General features: G+C 37.7%; 4 protein-coding genes across 6 annotated transcripts; 3 read left to right on the top strand and 1 right to left on the bottom strand.

Moving 5' to 3' along the window:
* Positions 1–504: 504 nt before the first annotated feature.
* Positions 505–8,672, bottom strand: LOC118733349 (histone-lysine N-methyltransferase Suv4-20). 3 transcript variants are annotated; one of them, XM_036462714.1, is made up of 4 exons: positions 8,246–8,672; positions 7,961–8,189; positions 5,801–6,467; positions 505–5,707 (listed from the first exon to the last, which is right to left on the bottom strand). In XM_036462714.1, the coding sequence occupies exons 3-4, from the start codon at positions 6,401–6,403 to the stop codon at positions 1,889–1,891; spliced, it is 4,422 nt and encodes a 1,473-aa protein (XP_036318607.1). In that variant the 5' UTR covers positions 6,404–6,467; positions 7,961–8,189; positions 8,246–8,672; the 3' UTR covers positions 505–1,888. The 3 variants fall into 3 exon arrangements, with proteins under 3 accessions (XP_036318607.1, XP_036318606.1, XP_036318605.1); XM_036462713.1 differs by lacking the exon at positions 7,961–8,189; XM_036462712.1 differs by lacking the exons at positions 7,961–8,189; positions 8,246–8,672 and adding an exon at positions 7,463–7,952.
* Positions 8,673–12,767: 4,095 nt separating this feature from the next.
* Positions 12,768–13,517, top strand: LOC118733358. The gene is made up of 2 exons (XM_036462727.1): positions 12,768–12,933; positions 13,018–13,517. The coding sequence occupies exons 1-2, from the start codon at positions 12,776–12,778 to the stop codon at positions 13,193–13,195; spliced, it is 336 nt and encodes a 111-aa protein (XP_036318620.1). The 5' UTR covers positions 12,768–12,775; the 3' UTR covers positions 13,196–13,517.
* Positions 13,518–15,598: 2,081 nt separating this feature from the next.
* Positions 15,599–16,626, top strand: LOC118733357 (S-phase kinase-associated protein 1-like). Its single transcript, XM_036462726.1, has 2 exons — positions 15,599–15,807; positions 15,913–16,626. The coding sequence occupies exon 2, from the start codon at positions 15,928–15,930 to the stop codon at positions 16,411–16,413; it is 486 nt and encodes a 161-aa protein (XP_036318619.1). The 5' UTR covers positions 15,599–15,807; positions 15,913–15,927; the 3' UTR covers positions 16,414–16,626.
* Positions 16,627–18,091: 1,465 nt separating this feature from the next.
* Positions 18,092–18,734, top strand: LOC118733356 (S-phase kinase-associated protein 1-like). Its single transcript, XM_036462725.1, has one exon. The coding sequence runs from the start codon at positions 18,252–18,254 to the stop codon at positions 18,663–18,665; it is 414 nt and encodes a 137-aa protein (XP_036318618.1). The 5' UTR covers positions 18,092–18,251; the 3' UTR covers positions 18,666–18,734.
* Positions 18,735–21,433: the final 2,699 nt, after the last annotated feature.

The raw sequence follows: 21,433 nt of genomic DNA, 5'->3' as shown, positions 1-21,433 counted from the left end.
TTTTTTTTTCTACAATCGCTCGTTACTCCCATTTTATTCATTTTACAAGTTAAATTCTGCTTTACAACCGAATTTTATTACAAATGTTTTAGCTACAGTATATTTATTTGATTTTACATATTATATGTATGTACATATCTAAGATTTTTCTTACAATTCTTATTCATGTTCACATGGGCTTCAACTCAACATTAGCAATTGAATATTGCACTGTCAGTCAGTGAATTTTTTACGGCTTTCTCAGCCGGCATTGCTCCAACCGAAGTTTTAGCATTTACATTTTTTTTTTTAATCTTAAGCAATTCTTCAATTTAGCGGTACATGATTTGAATTCGATTGATTTCTATTCTTAATTTCTTAACCATTAAATTACTTGAATTACTGTTATTGTTAGGATTCTTGCTGCTATTATTTGTTGTTGTGGTCTTTGTTACTCTTCTGCTACACTTTTGCATTATTTCATTGTTCATGTACAAATTATTATTACTGTTACAAACATTGTTGTTCATATTATTGGAGAGGTTACTAAAAAGTGTATGCTGACCTTTCGGGCTGTTCTCATATTCGGCAGTATTACTCTGCTTATTATAGTTGCTGCATTGACCTATAAAGCCGTACTTGTAGTTGTTTTTGTTGTCGAAATTATGTTGACAATTTGCTAAAAAACTATTAATCGGCGCACTACTACGACAATTCAATTCATTTTTATAATTATTCAGATATTTTTCTTTAAAATTTTGTATACATTTTCCATCTGCAAAACAAAAGAGAAAAGGAGAAAGGAAAGTAGGTCAACATCATCTATGCGAGGCACCATACATACAAGGTCTGATGCCGTACTACAGCGAACTTACGAAGTCCGAGAAATACGGGGTCAGACCTACAAAATACATGCATATGTGATAGCGGCCCAGAAAACTATACAAATTTCAGCAGCACTACAAGTGGCCTGTTGTAATATATTCAATTGTTTAGCTTTTTATAAACCGAAAAGCCTACTCACATCTACGAAATTCCTATTGAGAAATAAATTTATAGATGCACCACTTTCTGTGAAGCAATCTACACCCAACTGAGTCATGCGAAAACATTTGATTTGGAACAGTTCTAAATAGTAATTTTCAAGCTATGGAACAACAAGGATCTACCCATTGAAGGAGTGTTGTTCCAGCAGTCTAAGTTCCCATTTCAAAAAAAGGCAAATCTAAAGTGATACCTAATGAAAATTTGTGGCTAAAATTTTGTAAAATATACAATAATTTATTTGGGGAAATAATTACGATTTAAAACATCATTTATATAAACTTTGTGTTTAAAAAACTTTACGTGAAACTTTTACCTTAAAATTATGATCATATTTTCATTCTAAAAATTTTAGTTTGTAGTAACAAAACTCTACACTGCCATCCATGCCTGCTCTACAGCCTCCATTTCACCTGCCTGTTAAATATTTCACAAATGTATTTGAAATACAGAAACCAAGAAGCGAATTAGCGTACTTGTAACATTTAACTTCTATGCCTACCAGGTGAATCGCTAAATATTTGAATACCTAATGAACATATGTGTAATGTAACCCATACCTATCTGCCCGACTTTCCACCATAACTTTACACCTATGTCAGGTCTTGATCATTTGCCGCTGCGTTAAATTTAAAATGCTTTTAAGAAGATATTTTACAACAAACAGACATTCATAGAGAAACAAACTACACTCATTTTTCAATAAATTATTGCAAGAACATATTAAACGATATATCGCCCGGAAACGCGCCTAACTTTCTTGGCACAATTCAGCCAAGAACACAGCCACAACTTCAGCAGCAGCAGCAGCAGAAAACCTCGATGAGCAGTGCAATGTGCAATGTGCAATGTCAAAAAATGAACGTCAATTCATAAGATCATTCCCCTTTTTGGCCATTACAGTGCTACTGCAGCCGGCACCACCTATCGAACCGATGCTAGACATTGCTGTTGTTGTTCCAACCGCCAAAGGTGTCGTTGTACTGACATGTGCATTCAGCGCACAAAGCGATGCATTGGACGATACAGCATTGTGTGTAGCGGTTAAACTGCCGCCCATTGGCAACATATGACCACTAACGGTCAGATTGCGCGCAAAAGTAGGAGGCGGTAGAAGAGCGCATGACCCAAAAGTATGTTTTGGTACGCTCGCCTGCGAAAGAAACAAAGGGGGTGCAAGCGCTGCTGTAACACCGTTAATATTGCTGCTTCCGCCAATGCCAACTGGCACGCTTGTAGCTGAAGGCTTTGAAATGCCTGCTATACTGGTGGCACCGCCAAGCGGGTGTTGCAAATAAGCGCTGAAGTTGGGATGTGCCACGGCCGCAGGAGCTGAAGGTGTTTGTAGTTGTTGATGCTGCATAAGCGTAAATGGTTTATGTTGCAGCAATGGCGGAGCTACGACTGTATTCGACGCCACTGATGTGCCAGCAATATTTTCGGAGGCTGTCGTTGTGACAGCGGTGAATGCAGGAGCTGATGTGATTGTGGATGGTGGTATAGCAGCTGCTGTGGGCACTGTGAGTTCCTGCCGATCGTGACCTGCACGCAACGGCAACGGCATCGACGTCGAAGCAGATGCTGTGGAACCGGCCGAGACGTAGGCTGAATTTGAGGATGAACACGCACTCAAATTGGAATTGGATTGCGGTGAAACGGCCGCCTCAGTGGGTGCTGTTGAGGATGTGGAAAACGAGGTATTTGCCAGCAATGAAGCATTCGCACGTGTGCTTATGCTTGTATTGGCGCTGACACCAGTACTTGTGGTTGGAGTTACTGCGGCCGAAATAGTGGTGTTGGACTCAATCGAATCACTCACATCAGCCGTTTCGTTATCATACTCGGCGCTACTTCCACTTGTGTCAAAAGTTGTATTATTAAGGCTATCGTTCACACTAAGCGCTGGAATGTCAATGGTGTGCGTCTCATTACCAAATATCAAACGAAGTCGTTTTTTCTGAGGCGTTTGCACACCAATCCCCCCAATTCTTGTCGTTGACGTTGGCAACACAGCGCGGGGACTAGACTGCGCAGCCGGTGCGCCTGGGGGCGTTGTCGCCAAGTCCGCGGCCATAGAACTCAATTCCTGGGAATTACATATATCCGCATTAAAGCGGCGATGTTGATGGTGGCGACTGCGATGCCGATGGTGGTGATGATGATCCTTGCTTTTGTGTCGTTTTTTGCGTTTTAACGGAATACTGTCGTAGTCGACGCCATTTTCTGAAATGCCCTCCATTCGTAAAATCTCATATTCCACCGGTTCGGTGGAATGCGATGATGCGCGACTGAATGAGCCATTAAAACTGCTGCTTTCATCACTCAGGCTTGTGCCAGATTCGATAACTTCGTCGAGTATAGGGGAGCGTTTCATTCGAAGCGTAAGCTTCAAACGTCGCTCCGGTGTCTTCAACAGCGTTTCCATGGCAGTGGGTGGAAGCACAGGCGCACAGTCTTGATTGAATGTTTCAGCTTTGCCACCCACACCCTTGTCGAATGCACCTTTTCCGTTACAATTGGCGTTATCGTAAATTTTCTGTTCAATCCCCTGAGATGATCGCCTTTTACGCGGTCCATTATCACTCATAGACATTGTCATCGAAGTCGATTTAATGACGCAGCGAAGCTGGTTTCGACGAGTTGAGCGCTGTAATTGAGTTTGGGACACATCCCGCGAATTAGAAGGCTCTGTCAATTGCATACATGGTGCTCCCAAAGACGCTTCTTCAAAGGATCCCATTAAGTTCTTGCGATAACTCGGCGTAATATTATTCTTTTCATGCACACAGCTTGCGCTACTAACATCAAAAGTTTCGCCATTGTCAGTAACTGTAACATTTGCAAGCAAGCTGCCAGGCTTCTGCATTGCTGCTGTTGTTGGATAGTGCATACCAGCCGGCAATCTATCACCAATCCCACCCACCAACTGATTGGAATCTGTTCCGCTACTACAATTACTACTAGTACTACAAATACTACTTAAGCTAACACTATTATTACAACTATTGTTACTATTATAATTATTACGATTCGTTTGGGTATCAGTGGCAGTTGCTTTCGCGTCCACGCCTGTGTGTGATTCTACTTCATCATTATGATGTGTAGTTGAGTGATGTTGGTGATGATTTCGTAAAACGCGTCCACCGATGTTATTACCCAAGGACGCCGTCACACGAGTCAGTCCGTTGCGCGTGCGTGTTGGTTTGTCGTGTCGCTGGCGATCGTTAGTTTTCGTTGCAACTATTGCAAGTGTGTTCTGTTCGTCCTTGCGATTATTTACAGTTCTCTTTTCATCTCTGACTTCATCATTCTCATTCTCCATCGGGCGATCTGCCGCATTTAAACCTGTTATTTCCTGTTGGTCCAAACTATCTGCCTCCTCCAAACGCGCAATTGCTGTCGAACGCGTTTGTCTGCCACTACTACGAGTCACGTAGCCAGTTTTATTATTGATGGTGTTGATTTTCGGTACACCATTTCCAGCTCCTTTTCTCAATGGCCTTCGTGAAATGCTCGCAGCAGCACTAAACCCTGGTTCGGCGGCTGTAGTTGCATGCGCCTTTGCTGCGGCTCCGCCGCTGCTGCTATTACGGGCAAGCGCAGTTGTAACGCTGACAGGCTGTTCTTCTGCCGAACCGGAAGAAATTGTACTACTCGTACTGTTAACACGTGCTGATTTGCGCAACGACTCTCGGCCAACGTTAAAGCCGTTGCCACCTGTTTTGGTTGCAGTACTTCCGTCAACCGATTGTTTTCCACATGGATCTTGATGCAGAATTTGGTTATGGGATTGATGATGGTGATGATGATGACGCTGGTAGGTATTGGCCATGATCATTTCGGCGTCGTACTTAGTCATACCCTTTTGACGCAGTTCCTTCATGGTCAGTGGTGTCACAACCACAGTTGGCTGTTGTTTTTTCATACTTTCAATATTAACATTATCGCTGTCCAACGATCCGCCTTCTAATTTCTTGACCTGAACACCGGCTGATGTTTCAATCAATGCTGATGGGGCACTTGTACAAGCGCTATTGTCTACGTTCATTGAACTCGTAGAGTTAGCCCTACTTTTGATACGATTAATACGATTATCAGTTTCACGTAGGCGGTAGCCGCCGCTGGCATTTGGATCCTGGGTATTTATACCGATCACACATGATCCACTTAAGCCCATCGCAAGAGCATTAGCATCACTGCTAACATTTCCTTTTATTACTTTCCCGGCAAACGCTCCGGTGCCACGTCGTTCGCATGTTTCGCATTCACAATAGCAGTTGCCATCGCCAAAGAAATCCTCCCCATAGAAACAAGTAATTTCTTCTCCAACCTCAATATCGCGCAATACTTTAACGCATGCTGTATCCCGCCCAGTGGCAACAAATTTACAATTAGCCCGGCAGTCATGGTTTATATACGCAGCTGGACCAAGCCACAGTTGCGCACAGTTTTTCCTACAGCTGTACATTACGGAGAAATCATTTTTTCCTGTATGTAGTAAAGCAGCCTCCTCAGCTTCGGATAGCTCCGCAATGCAGCCCACAAGGCATTCGATTTTATCATTCTTTGACCATCGCTTTGTTGAACTAATTTTAGCTCCCTTTTGACCCTCAAGTGAGTAACGATAGCAGGCCTCAATAACAAAACCACTGTCCTTATCGAATACACGCAAATAACGTATAATCTATAAAGAATTCAAAAACAAATATAGCGGCCATGATTGGAATTGTATCACCTTTATTTAGCACAAAATAATAAATCTATAAAACGAACTTACATGATCATGAAGGCGCTTGAAGGCTATTTTGTTTTTACTTTTGAAGCTTCGAGGAATCCATGGCCCACTGAAAATTTTCTTCACTGCCACATCGTAATTTTGAGTTGCAATGAAGTCATCTACCACTATCTTCAACTGAGCTCTATCCACTTTGAGCGGACGATAGCGTATGTTCATTTTGTGCGTCTGAAACCCCAGATGAGGATCCAAAATCAATGAAGTTGCCAGATCATCATTCTCCGACAATTCTTTGGGGGTCATTCCCGTCGACTGCGAGAGTCGACTAACGCTGTTACTGGCAGTACCATTCGTACTGCCATTACCATTTCCTAAATGATAACCATTGGTATGTCCGTTATATGAATTTTGATGGTGGGAATGGCCATTCGAACTGTTACTACATCCGCTACTGCCATGTGAAGACATCGAATGTGATTTACCAGAGATAGTTTGATCTGTGCCGTTGTGTAAAGAATGATGGCAACCGGACGTACTTTGATTGGAGGTGGAGGAAGAAACAGTGGATGTCGATGAATTCGAGTATTTGCTATTGATAACCGTATCACCACCACCACGCCGTTGATGACTCGAACCAACAACCATAATGTTTTCACTGTTGCTGTAACTACCACTGATGCTACCGCACCTGCTTAACAGGTAACAGTCACTGTAAAAAATAAGACAATCAGATGTGCATATGTACATACATAGATATACAGTATTGGCCAATACAGTAGCACCCCCATTTCAAAGTGATATTTTTTGCAACTCATGTTTATTGATTTTTAGGAATTTTCAATTCATTACAGTTCATTCTCTAACAAAACTCATATAAACCAAAGTTTAAAACTTTCGTAAAAGACTACAAAACAAGTAATTTTTAAGCAAAAAACAAAACCGACTTCAATTCTCATATAAAAATTTAAGATTATCATTAATTTCTTCATGATCCGATTATCGAAAGCGGTAAACGTGGTCCAAAGTTATGCGGCCACATACAAAAAAAAAAAAAATATTCCGACGAATTGATAACCTTTCCCCTTTTTGTGAAGTCGGTTAAAAATGCCACAAATTTTCACCCAAATTTTTAAACTTTTTTCTCAGAAGCGCTAGAATTTTTTGGAGTACACAGTTTTATAGCCCATTCAATTTTAGTCTAATAATGTGCAAGTTTCAAGTGACTAAAAATTACCGTTGATTTTTTTGGATGTTTTTCCGACAGTTTATTCGTTATACAGAAGCGAAAATTCGTTGCATTATTTTAATGTCTTTTACAAATTTTAAAACTTGGGTTTATATGTGTTTGTTAGAGAATGAACTGTATTCTAAATGAAAATTCTTAAAAATAAAAAATTAAATATAAGTGGCAAACAATATCATTTTGAAATGGGGGTGCTATAGATATGGTCAATACTGTATGCATACATATGCATGAATGTACATACATGTGAATGAAAATGTTTATGTTTTTCACGCAAATCAAAATTTAATTGGATGACAATCATTGAATTATCAACTACCATGAATGTATAATTTAAATAGACACGAGAACTGTTTTGATTGGAAATAAATTTGATTTTCCACATCTACGAAAAACAAAGTATTTGGAAGGGTTTTTCTAAAATTAACGCAAATTAAAATTTTTCACAAAAAGAATCATACAATTTGGGTAACATCTCTTTCTCGTGATATAATGACCGCTTGCACATTAATTAAAAAATAGAATCCATCAGCCAAATTCAATCCATAAAATCATGCAATTTATTTTATGCCATTATTTGGCCAACTGTTTTAGTTCAGTAAAATTTTAACATTCCTGTTTGATCTTTCGACAAGCAAACAGTGGTAACTGCGTATTGGCCGCTCTAGGCAAAAAGGGCCAACTTGCACACTTGTATTCAGCTGCAGGTGCGAACGAAATGACTATTCTACCCACATAAGCTGTAGTGTGTTGATACTTTAGCAGCGCTGCTGCGACTTCGCATCAGCTGTCGAAGCCGACCGTCGCCATCACCCATGCTTATATGTCATTTAATACATTGAATCACATAAACAATCCGAATGTTGGGCTTCTTTTTAACAAAGTTGCTGAATACTAATTATTAATTGACGAACTATATTTTAAGCTTAAAACATTGATTGAGCTTTTTTCCTTTTTACCGAATGCTTAACTTTATACCGATGCCGTTCGTTCGATCTACTTCACTAAGCACTCGCAATATGTGTACTCCTGAAGACAAAGGGAATTATCACTTCTAAGGCCTATACATTCTATCTGCATTGGTGCAAGTGAGATAAACCGATACTATCAAGGCATAGCTGGAAAAACTGACCAGCCAGCGTCAACAGCGAAATTGACAAAATCCAAGAAAAAAAAAAACCAACCATCCTTAAGAACGAAAAAAAATAATTAGGGTTTAATGTATGCCTGTTGTAGTTATTTACCAATTTATACTCCTCCGACAATCCAACTTCCATAGATTTGAAAAAATTTATATAAATCCCAGTGCGATTGAACTTGATTTTTTCGGCAAGTTGTTCCTTCCGTTTTAATTTTTCCGACTGCTGTCTGGCTGACCGTGCTAGCCAGCTACTCGGAGCAAGCGCTCGCGCACAGAAGTTTCTTCGACTTCTTTGTTTTCGTTTTCGTTCCCTCACGCCATTAAACTCTCACGAAAAACTCACTTTTCGTAAGCACTTTTGCTTTTAAAAAGATAAGCTCATATATTGCAGCAAAAAATAAAAATTAAAAAATAAATTTTGAATTCGCATTCACTTTGCACCGAATAAAAAACGAAACAGAAACCACAAAAATTCTTACAGCGTCTTTGCGCTCGTTGTAGTTGTCCTCGTTCGTCTTCGCGACGATAGAGCCTCGTTCCGAAAGTAAAAATTATTTGCTGCCATAACCTTAGTCTACGCAAGTAGTCTTTCATAGCGCGACACCAATATGGTGCAATAAATTGACAATGAAACTACCATTTCTAATTTTGAAGAAAATTACGATAAACAAAAAACAATCCCTTTGACAAGATAATTTGCGGATTACAAAATCTCCCAACTGTTAGCTGTAACTTGAACAAATGTGAATAGGATTTTTTTATGGAGAAGTTTTTAGTTTTTAATTATATAATTATAGGTGGTAAGAATGGGTTTCTTAAGCCAAAAGACCGGATTTGTTACATGTTGTGCAAAAAAATTATAAAATAAAAGCTTGTGCTTGTCATAGCCAGTTGGGACACACGTTCGATATTTTTCGTTGATATAACGGCGTGTTTACATTAGACGATGGTGGAATAATAACAAGGTGTTGTCAGTGGCGACGTGTTTGTTGTAATTTTGACAAGATCGGCATGCTTATTTTCAGTGCTGCCGATCAAAATTTTTATACTATTATTCGTTGGGAAATAGTATCTAAAATACCCATTTTATTATTTCGTTTTATCGAGATTTTTATAGAACTTGGTGTTTTCAGAACGATATTTATATTTAAAACTGCTGGATTTGTATAATTTGTGTCCTTAAAATATAAAATATAAGAGATATCGTGGTAATCAGTGGAAAAAGACGTACACAAAAATCGTACGGAAAGGCGATTTTTTTATATTAAATATCTTTTGCTGCATTGTCATAATATCGAGCCAAATGGACTACTGATCCACTAGAATAGAGCGGCAGTATGGTTAAATTACGATTCCGCTTATATTATCGATATTTATGTGTTTTAATCTATTTAAAAAATCATTTACAGTCTTATAGGAAATTGCTTTACTTTGCGGCCTTTACTTTTTTATAAGTTACAATATATGTCCATGCTGTGTGGAGCTGATGATACAAACATATTTTCAGGCTTATAAGCCTGTAATTATACATTTTTCTACATTTAATTTGAAATAGTATGCACAAACGGATTAAAAGTAGTAAATAATTAGTATCTTTTCTAATACCTTAAAATGCGTGACCGGAATAGTTCTGCCGAAAAAGTGAGGTTAAGCTACTGACAACACCTTGTTATTATTACACCATGACATTTGTCAATTGGGGTGTTCACAGTTCGTTCCAAATAGTATCTCAAAACGACGCCGTCTACATTTTGTCACACTCAAAGGTATGTTTTTTACGCGTCTACATTTTGCAACCTCGCAGCAGGGTTGCATTATGGCAATACTAATCACATTTTTTTTTATTTATTGGGCACGTTTTCTGTATCTGCATTTAATTTGAGCGCAATTTCCGATGAAAAGAAACAAATCAAGGAAAAGAAATAACAAATATTAGGAATCGGTAATTAAGTTAAATAATTACAATTTTTCAGAAACAAAATCGAAAGGCGACATATAAAAAATGCACGCAAAGAAGAAATGTCTGGCAACACCAGCAAGGTTTTGAGACGATTTTGCGACGACTGCTAGAAAGGGCTGCTCACAGTTTGATGCTAAAGATGTCTCAAAATGTAAACGTCTACATTTTCAGACACAATTTGGAACGAACTGTGAACACCCCAAATGCTATCAAGATAATAAAGAAATACGTATTAGTTGTGAAAAACTCTGATAATTGTTTGCGTGGTGTAAGCGCACTGAAAATAGTTATGACAATTCATTTTGAGGAAATTGTCGGACGTGAACGTTGTATTATAATACGCATATCGTGCGAGTTATTCAAGCTAAAAATTAAAAAATTATAAAAACAAAGTTACATACACATCTGCGTCTCGTTAGCTATAGGTTCATTCCTTATCTTTTTGGACTAAAATCTGAAAAGTGTCAAAATGCCAGAGCGTAAGCAAAATGCGCTCACTAAAAGAGAATAACAGAAAAAGTAAAGGAACGCAAAAAACCAAATTTTTAGTCCAAAGAATTGCAACAACAAAACTAACGTCAAATAAGAATGGAAATGTATGTACAAACACATTCACACAAGCACAAGCTCAATAAACACTTACTATATTAATTATTTTTTGCCTCCTTCCAATTTCAATTCCCTTTTTTCCCTTTTTGGATTATTCTCACTTTTTGCGTATTCTTTAATTTAAATTTAAATTTAAATTTAGTTGAGTTTGACACCTTTCAGGATTTTGCCAGAAAAAATTCTTCTGACTAAATCTGACTACTTCGGACTGATGAGAGTCACTCTCACTGAGTGTTGCTCTCTCATTTTTGCTGTCATTTTCGAGTTAAGCAACGCTTTTTGGACTCAATTCTGACTACTTCGGACTTTTTCTGACTATTTCTGGGAGATAAGGAACGCTCCTTATTATAGATGTTTTGTTATGAATTTCTCTTCTTTGTTGCACAAGATGTCAAAATTATTGTCTGCATACGTCAAATCGCTGTCTGATTTACTGTCTTCAAAATAATCAAAACAGTGAAGCTGACGCCAGATAAAACGCTTGCTTCGCTTTGCGTGACAGATTCGCTTTGACAGTTAAGATTAATTGTATGGAAATGCACATACGGTTTAATATGTATTTATTTTTTTGCGTTCAAATTCGAGTTTTCATGCAGAGACATAATATTTAATTACATTGCTAATATTTTAAATGCTAAATATATAAAATCTACAGCAATTTTAACGAGTAAAAAAAAAAAACAATACAAAATTGTTTTCTTGACGTTCATTGTGGCACGCAAAGCCACAAAGTTTTATCTGACATCAGCTTGATTGATCGGCATGCAACTTCTTAACACAAAGTTGACAAATTGAAAGAGGTATTTTTTTTTATCCATTTTTATTAGGGCTGTGCGATTATTCGATTACTCGAGCAAGTTGATTAATCAATTATTCGGTTAATCAATTACTCGAGTAATCATGATTTTGATTACTCAAAACGATGATTAATCGAGTTACTTGAAATATGATTAATCAAAAAATAATAATTTTGGTCGTTAAAAGAGTTTGCTTTGGAAAATGCTTATTTTCTTTTTTACATTCTGTATATGAAAAAAAATTTCGCTTTAATTTTTGAAAACAGAAACGTTGTTTTCAAAGTATCAAGGAACTTTAACTACGTTATACATATGTAAGGAGTTGAAATGTTGATTACTCATTGTACTCAAAATGTTGATTAATCATAAAGCAAATAACTCAAATATTTTTTTTTTTTGGTTAATCAAAAACCTTGATTACTCGAGTAACTGAACTTTTGAGTAATCATAATTTCTAATTAATCGAATAACTGAGTTATTTACTTTATGATTAATTAAAATTTTGAGTAATCAATTAATCGCATAGCCCTAATTTTTATATACTTCACTATATAGTTAACAAAATTATTGGGGATACTCGTAATCGATTCTAAAGTCAAAGGCACTTTTTTTTTACAGATATTCCATTGAAAATTGTCACAAAACTGCAACTATTTCTGTGCCGAATTTATATTAACTATGAATACACTAATTTCTCATCCCTCATGAACGAAAGACACAAGATCACGCGGGACGGAAAGAACGAAAAAAGTTATTTTCTAGCTGCCGAAATCTCGACGCCATCTTTGCTGTAAGAAGTAAACAACGAAGAGAACGGAGAAAACCGCGAAATTGTTGAACGCATGAAAAATCATTTTTATTATGCAAATTCTTCTAAAAATCATGCCGTTGTGTTAAATTATTCTTTATCTTATGTGTACACACGTTGTCACAAGCGAAAATGAAGAAAATTGCAGTAAAAAGCCACCACCAAATTGTAAACAACGAAGAAATGTAAATAAACGGCTAATGTCAAAATCGTTCAACTTTTTTCCTTAATGCGATTCTAACGGGCTAGTCTCCTGCCCGCGTGATCTTGTCTTTTTGGTTCATGCTCATCCCTATAGAAACTAATACTTTTTAAGTAACATACCAACCCGAAGAAGTAATTTCAAATTTATATAGGCACGGTTGTCATTTGAAATTATTTACAGATATATTTTTGTGGCCGCTGGTGGTTTTCTTATTTTTTTCAACGGAATTTACATAATTCCAGGTTCCCATCAGCATGTCTGATGTAGCGGAGCTATCCGAAGACATTCGAGATATATTTTGCAAGTATAAGGAAAAACGAAGAGCAGACCTTTTTCGTACCCTCAACGATGTCAAATGTTGCGAATGCGGTCATCAGTCACGAATACGCGATGTTCAGAAAAAAATATCTGTGTAAGTATGGAAGTAATTACAATACTTATCTTTGTTTTTTTACTGAACTCTCTTTCTAATATCCTTATTGGAAAACTTTTTCAGCTACAATAAAATGACGATCTTCTATCAGCTGGTACTGTCAATTCTAACACTGCTACTCTTGATGGCCTGCTATGCATTATGGGCGGCTCGTCGTTACAACCATGTTCGATTATTTGGAGCGGGGGCGTGCGCTTCAACATTTCTGTGGACATATGATGACTGCACAGTAGCACGTTAGCATGTATTTTGGTATAATTTATATAATGAATAGAATGGAAACAAACGCGCATTTAGGTCAAAAACATTTATTTTCAAACGATTAATGAATTATGTATAAAAAAAACTAAACTAAAATGTCAGATGTTAACGACTGTTGCTTGTTAAATTTCTACACATACCCATAATACATGTTGAATCTGGAATATCCTTTTCCTTATTACCTTAATTTTATGGGTGTATAATGAAATCCCGATATACAAAAGACCCAAATACAGAATCCCGAAAGACATTATCCAGACACAACCAAATCCCGACCATACATAATCCCGACAAGACACAATCCCGACCATACATAGGCTGCGTTTCTTTATACATTCCGGATAATCCCATTTCACAGCCGGAATAAACAGCATGCGTTTGAAATATACGTCAACATATCATCAGGAACGTTCTAAAGAATAAATAAACAAAAAAGTTTATTCCAAACGTTCAGAATGAATAAAGAAATGCAGCCATAATTCCGACAAGGCTCAATCCAGACAAGAAATCCCGACAAAATATAAAAATAATTAAAAAATAGCGGGATTTTTTAATTGTTTTTATATTTTGTCGGGATTTTTGTCATGATTGTCTTCTGTTTTCACTCAAAAATAATGTATATAAGACACAGTTGTTGTTATTGTTGTAAGGGCTTACTTAGCCCGTAATTGTCCGCCGGCTTAACTAACGGTAGGCCCAGGAGATTTGATATTTCGATGAGGTATAACCAGAGGGAGATGGGGATGTTAGTTGAGTTGAATTGAGTGAGCATGTGAAGAGGTGGTTGGTGTCAAGGGGGGAATCTCCACATGCTGGACACTCATTTTCGATGTTGGTAGGCGAGTTGGGCCTCCGTTGGGGTTACTCGTGGCGGTTGAAGCTCACTCTCGTTCACAGGTGGTGATTGGCACTGATGACGGCATTCACTTGACTGGAGTTTGTAAATACAGTTAATAGCCTGTCTGTACAGTCCCAGTACCAGGGGTTCTGTGCGTAGTGCTGGACCTGGTCCTTCAGATAAAGCAAGTTCGAGTGCTGACAACTGTAGCACCTTACTGGGAGAATTTCGGCTTTACTGTGGATGTGATGTTCTAGCGACATCAGAAGACATCCCCTGGTTGTCCAGGGTGTTATATTGTGGCATGTCTTTAGTTTCGTCCACTGCGAACCAATTGTCCCCGGCGAACCAATTGTTCCCGGCTTTGTATGTTTGCAAAACCGTTTCTTTGTCTTTTCGGTTGTATGCGCCGGGATCGAGAGCTAGATCTGACAATTTTCCGGTTATTCACCGTTGGAATTAGTTTGCATCGACGAGAATACGCAGCTTTCGTCCTTGTGGTAAAATGGTTGCCGAGAGCGTTAGGCTCCTTGCAGTGAAAAAGCGAAAAAATGTGGAGTGGTAACCGTTTATATCTAAGCATAAGTCATCAATTTTATTTCCGGACGCATTGTAATTTTTTTTGTCTGGATTGTGTCTTGTCGGGATTTTGAATTGTCGGGATTTTGTCTTGTCTGAATAATGTGTTATCTGTATTTTATTTGGTCGGGATTTTGTTATGTCTGTATTATGTCCTGTCTGGATTTTGTATTGTCTGGATTTTTGAAAATTGTCTGGATTATGTCTAGTCGGGATTATGGAGTGCTTTATTTGGCGCTTATTTTCGTTTACCCATTTTGACAGCTGCTGGTTTCTGCTAGTAAAAATTTTACTAGCAGAAATAAGCAGGAGAGCAAAAAAGAAGAACGTAAGAACACAGAGCTGCTAGTTTCTGCTAGTTTTTTGGGTTAAGGTTTGGGTTTCCAGCAGATATTAGTGATAATTATCTGTTAAGAAACAAAGCTCATAGCGGCATCCTTCGATTGTACCAAGGCACATTAAAGTAGAGCAAAAACAACATTTGCGTGTATTTTGTTGTTGCTTCTGGTATCGAAAGTGTCAAAAACTGTTCTGAATTTTTTCTTCTAAATCAAAGCGTGCCATGTGAAATACAAAAAAATATAAAAAATAAAAAATTGAAATTGGAAAAAATAAAAATTGATGCAACTTTCTTTCCTAGTAAATTTGTTTGCTTCTCGAAGCATTGATCCATCCTTTACAAAGGCCAGTAATCAGCGGTTGTGCTGCTGAGTTGGGCGAACGTTCCAACAGCTGCTATTCAATCGCTTGTTTTGTATGGAAAAAGGTTTCACATGCAAATGGATTTTAACAATTCAGAATTTTTGTAAGAAAAAATTAAAAATATTTGACATTTTCGAGACCAAATAATTTGAAAATAAATCAAATCAGCTGCTCTACTGATACTACCTGTTCAATGTACCTTGGATTGTACCGTAACATTTGAACTGTGCGCATACCTTGTACATGCAACTCTGCACTTCATACATTTTATTGCGTCTCTGTCATCTTCCTCGGTTAAATTATTTTGAGAAGCTACAAGAGTGGTCCCAGAAAATTCTTTGTGAAAATCAAAGTATTATTTGGTGAAAATTGCAAAACGCTTGTAGATCATCAAAAATACAAAAGTTGGGCACGCATAGGACGCTGCGATTCATTTTGGGAAAAGATTTAGAAGGTGAAATTTGTTAACAAAAGTGAGTTGGTCGCAATGCTTTTAAGCTCTAGCTCTTTATACCTGGATCCATATGTATATGTGAATATGTGTTAAATGTTCGTGTATATTTTGTTCTTTATTTCAGAAATAGCAAATCAAAATGCCTATCACACTGCAATCATCGGACGACGAAAAATTTGAGACCGATGTGCAAATAGCAAAATGCTCGGGCACAATCAAAACCATGTTGGAGGATTGTGGTATGGACGACAGCGAAAATGCTACTGTTCCATTACCCAATGTAAATTCTGCCATACTACGTAAAGTACTTACCTGGGCAACTTATCACAAAGATGATCCACAACCAACCGAAGATGACGAAAACAAAGAAAAGCGTACTGATGATATCTCTTCTTGGGATGCAGATTTTCTAAAAGTTGATCAGGGCACACTATTCGAATTGATCTTAGCCGCTAATTACTTGGATATAAAAGGATTATTAGATGTTACTTGCAAGACTGTGGCCAATATGATCAAAGGGAAAACACCAGAAGAGATACGTAAAACTTTCAATATAAAAAACGATTTTACACCAGCCGAAGAAGAACAGGTGCGTAAGGAGAACGAATGGTGTGAGGAGAAATAAAATGTTAATTGTTGACTCAAAATTAATAAGCATTCGCTGCTCACACTTGCGCTTTTAATGGATTTACATATGTAAAATATAAACGAAATAACTAAAAAGCAGTATGTAATTTTAATCAAAATTATATGGCTAAAATTACATAGCAGAGGTTTTACCAAATCTCACCAGGTTTAAAGCACTTTATCATAATAAATGTAATTGACTCTCCCCAGGCGCTCGTTTGTATTTTGTACAGCAATTGTTTTCTTGGTCACTTCGATTTTTATATCTTTGCTGATATTGTTAGTGTACATTATAAATCACTCCCTTGGAGAAGAAATTACATCATGAGGGTACTCACATAAATTTTGCCGAAACTGGAATAGTTTGAAGAGTATGTGATTTCAGTTCGAAAACATTTGCACTCGCTTGGAAGTTTTAGAGGTTGGGGCCCTTTTTTCCCTAGATGGATGAATCAAGCGGTGTGTTCAGAAATGCATCAAGCCAAAGCATCATACGCATTTATTTCTCAACTATAATTGGTGGAAATGTCCAATATGCGCAACCACGGTTAAATGCCTAAATGGAACTTAGTTGCGTAAATAAGGCATTTCCATCAGTTATAGTTTAGAAGTAAAAGAGACTGATTCTTTGGCTTGATGCATTTCTGAACGCACACATAAAACACAATTCAAAAAATTTGATCAAAAGCATTTTTATAATTTTTAAGTTTATTTTGAAATGTCTTACCGAAATATTAGTTTTAAATTTGATATTGCAATATTTTTTGTGCAAAAATTGACAGCAACGGGCATATAATGTACTTCAATATGTAACATTTGAAAACGGTTCAGCGGGATTTGAAATGGCTCACTTCATTTCAAACGTTTTTTCGTGTGTTTTGAACCAATCCTATTGCAAATCAAAAATTAATAAATTTGCTTATGGTATGCTTTGTGCTGGTAATAACGATGATCTTGAGAGGGACGCATGTTCAGGAGACTCGAGTGGTCCTTTAATATGTAATGGAATTGTGGCAGGTATCGTATCATTTGGTGAGGGTTGTGGTTTTGCTGGCTATTATACTGACGTGGTTTCCTATATAAGTTGGATCCGGAGCAACGAATCCAGTAAATTAAGGTCTTCTCAAAGAGTTTTACAAATCTTGCAAATTATTTTTTTGATTTACTTATAAAATTGGTCAGCAAATAAACCATACGTTGGTTATATCCATTGTAGACTATATAATGGTAATGACAATAGAAGGGCTAACCATATTATTTTTAACCGAATTTACAAAAAGGAGAAATGTTATCAATTCCTCGGATTTTTTTTATGTATGTTACCGCATAACTTTGGACCACGTTAACCGATTTCTATAATTCTTTTTTAAAGAAAAGGTGTTATCTCACTGGTGGTCCGATATTAATTTGGTTTAAATCCGATAATCGGATCATGAAGAAATTAACGATTTATATGAGAATTGAAGTCGGTTTTGGTTTTTTGCTTCAAAATTACTTGTAATATTTATTTATGAAAACTATATACATACTTACATACATAATAATATTAATATTACATAATAATACATAATATTATGCACAAGAGAGACTCTGCCACTAGAACATTTTCAATAAAATTACATTAAATATATTCATACATATGTATGTACAATGTACATTGTACATATATGCAGACATGCAAGTGTATGTGATAAAGCCTATACATGTACTTGTTTCCAACAATTATCAATCAAACGACTATTTTGCAATAACAGAAATCCCCTCAGTTTAGTTCGCTTAAAGCTACACCAAGGTGTGCAAATAATCACCAGCAAAGGCAAACTCCAGTGCTACGAAATGGCACTTACCGACTTGAAAATTCGCACCAAGGATGGTGAAATTTTGGAGACACGCGACAAACTATTTGAGAAAGCTCCCATAGTTCGTGAAGCAAAAACGTTTGCTGATGAGGAAGGCTGTATATCGTTAAATAAAATAACATCAAACATTTTACGTCGCATTATCATATGGGCAGAAAAATGTGATGACGAGTCTTATGGATTAGTCACTGGGGATATTGAGAAATGGAAGGAGAACTTCTTAAATATTGACAATGAGACATTATTCCAAATGATTAGCGCCGCCGATGAGTTGCAACAACGGGATCTTGTTAATAGAGCTACGGATAAAGTGGCCAACGAAATCAATGGAATGTCAGCACCGGAAATAGCAAAATATTTCAATCTGCGTTCGAAAAATGTACATATTTGATTCTTGCTTGTGCTTTGTAAAAGTTTTTGCGAACTCAATGCCATTTTAAATAAATGTCGAAATGTTTTATCGTTGTTTTTTATATTCTAATATATAAAAATCTCGTGTCACGGCGTTTGTGGGGCCGAACACCTCCTAAACGGCTCGACCGATCTTTATGGATTTTTTTTGTGTATATATGGTAGGTATGAGAATCGGATGTAAAGTATATTTCATGCCGCTAGGTGCAGGGGGCGTGGCACCTCCCATACAAACCGAATTTTTCATACTGCATATCCCGAAAAATGTACATGGAAGAGAACTCGAACATGGTATGGAGATACTATATGAAAGCAATCGCATACTGATGCAGAAAAATTGTGGTTATCGGAAAAGAGGGGTGTGGCACCTGCCATACAAACCAAATTTTTCATACTCCATATCGCGAAAAATTTCGCATACTCATGGAGAAAAATTGTGGTTATTGGAAAAGGGGCCGCGGCAACTCCCATACAAATCGAATTTTTCTTACTGCATATCTCTGGTAATGTTTATGGTGGAGTTGTTGTTGTTGTTGTTGTAGCGGCTACAACAACCCCGCCCAGATCGGTTGATATCTCAGTCGTTGTCGTCAAGTTCCACTAACGGCAGCCCTAGGAACCGTGCAGCTTCTATCGGGTCCGTCCACAAGGACAAAGCCGTTAGGGTAGTCGGGTTTTCCGGGCATGCGAAGAGATGTTTCGAGTCATGTGGGGTCTCTCCGCATGCCGGACACTCATTTGGCACATCCTCATTCAATCTACTTAAGTAAGAGTTTAACCTGCTGCAGTAGCCAGAGCGAAGTTGGGATATTGTCGTTCGTGTCTCCCGAGGCAGATGAAGCTCCGTCTCGTCTGTGTCCGGTGGTGGTGTGCCTAGAACGGCATTCACAGGTCTGGAGTCTACATGACTCGAGACTGACTCCCTGTGAATGCCGTTCAGGGTCAGTCGGTAAGCTGACGGGTCCAGAGGCTGCTTGACGTACCTCTGGACTTCGTCCGTCAGTTCATATAGATTCCTCCTGACGTGCCTAGGCGAGGGTTCCTCTGCAAGCAGCTGTCTGTTCGGATGGCCACTTCTGGGGCTCCCGATCAGAAACTGCTTGCAGAGCATTATGTTGTGCTCCTTTATGGGGAGCATTTGTGCCTCGTTGTGGAGGTGATGTTCTGGTGATATCAGGAGGCATCCTGTCGCTGTCCTGAGTGCGGTGTTCTGTACAGTCTGTAGCTTTATCCACTGTGTCCTACTAGTCTTAAATAGTGGTGCTTGCAATGTAAACAAACGCTCAGCTGACGAACCTGCTTTCACAAACTTTTTTTTGAAAATCAATTACAAATACAACGTCGCGCATGGGTTTTCCTCAAGCACAGTCAAGTAAGATCGTAAATTTTGGGTTTTGGTAACACTGCGCTGCATGGCGCAATTGCGCTAACACTGTCGCCGTGCCAACACCAATATATAGGTGAAATTAGTCAAGAACGCAAACCTACCGGTACGCAAACCCGAGTCAGCTGACACGATCTGTCTTACCAGAGCGCCATGTAAATGAAAACTCAACACCGCAGAATGTTTCTGTAGTTGTAGCCCGTAGCGCAGAACTCTGCGGAATTTAGATTTTTCCGTGTCAGCTTATTTCTTCCTTTTATAGATGGTTGGCACATCGTCAGTTTTGCTGATGGTAAACCAGTTTTAATTTCCTATTCAAAATACGTTTAAGATATTTGAAATTTACTATTGAATAAGGTTTTTTGTTGAAAACTAAGTAGTTTATATTTAGCAACGATCTATTATAGCACGAAAAATTGTAAATGAAAAGGTAAGTTTATGAAAAGGCATTGATGAGTGGCAACACTGTAGTAAGCAACACTGAGGGCTCCAGCAATCGACAAAATTCTGCGTATACAGACTGCCTTTAAGTATACGTTCTGCGTTCTTGACTAATTTCAGCTTTTTCCGTGTCAGCTGATTTCTTCCTTCTATAGATGGTTGCCACTTCGTCAATTTTGCAGATTGTAAAAAATTTATAAGTTCCTATTCAAAATACTTTTAAAATACTGTTTTAAAATTTAAATACTGTTACTGTTATTTCAAATACCTCAAATGCAGACAGTTTTTTTAACTTTTATCGTAAAAATGAGTACTTCATCAGATCTTAACTTTATTTAAAATTAAAATCATGTGGCAGCACTTAAACCTGCGCAGCTCTTTTCGTTTGTGTGTATGTGCGTGCAAATTTATGCATTTTTCTCCCACCGTTGTTGCGATAATTTGCTACGTTAATTTGCTGTGGTCTCTCTGTGCGTGTTGCGTTAAAAGATATCTCCGGGTTTAAAGTGGAAAATTGTACACCAAACAAACATCAGTGTTTTAAAAAGTGAATATTCCTGATGTATTAACATTTAAGAATTGATTTGTGTGGTCGAAATATTAGAGACGACGGAAACAAACTTGGCTAGCCCATAAATATTGCAGTTTGCAAGATTCGGTTTTGCTGCAAGGTTGAGAGAGTAGCTTGCTATCAGCAAAATAAAAAATGTGCCAACGTAACGTAATTGACAACGAAACGTAAGTTGAGCCGCAGTGTCGTTGGCTGTGTGCTTTTGTTGTGATATTTGTGCTGCCAGATTTCCATTCTCGGATTGTTCAGGTTGTTTTGAACGAGCAACAGAGTAGCAAAAAAAAAAAACTTGTGAGTCGGCTATGCAGTGCCTACCGGCTTTTGCCGGGATTTGTTGAGAAGTGTTTTTCGT

This window comes from Rhagoletis pomonella, unplaced genomic scaffold (assembly GCF_013731165.1).
Source record: "Rhagoletis pomonella isolate Grant_MI unplaced genomic scaffold, Rhpom_1.0 Rhpom_scaffold_00002, whole genome shotgun sequence".
Lineage (NCBI taxonomy): Eukaryota > Metazoa > Arthropoda > Insecta > Diptera > Tephritidae > Rhagoletis > Rhagoletis pomonella.
This window is presented reverse-complemented; position numbering and strand designations above follow the sequence as displayed.

Bases quoted from the DNA above. Each gene is read 5' to 3' on its own strand.
- LOC118733349 (XM_036462712.1), bottom strand. From the start codon at position 7,509: ATGTGCAAGCGGTCATTATATCACGAGAAAGAGATGTTACCCAAATT. The intron at 6,468-7,462 runs GTATGATTCTTT...TATTTTTTACAG, and splicing joins AAAGAGATGTTACCCAAATT to TGACTGTTACCTGTTAAGCA. The intron at 5,708-5,800 runs GTAAGTTCGTTT...AATTCTTTATAG, and splicing joins TCAAGCGCCTTCATGATCAT to ATTATACGTTATTTGCGTGT.
- LOC118733358 (XM_036462727.1), top strand. From the start codon at position 12,776: ATGTCTGATGTAGCGGAGCTATCCGAAGACATTCGAGATATATTTTGC. The intron at 12,934-13,017 runs GTAAGTATGGAA...AAACTTTTTCAG, and splicing joins GTTCAGAAAAAAATATCTGT to CTACAATAAAATGACGATCT.
- LOC118733356 (XM_036462725.1), top strand. From the start codon at position 18,252: ATGGCACTTACCGACTTGAAAATTCGCACCAAGGATGGTGAAATTTTG.
- LOC118733357 (XM_036462726.1), top strand. From the start codon at position 15,928: ATGCCTATCACACTGCAATCATCGGACGACGAAAAATTTGAGACCGAT.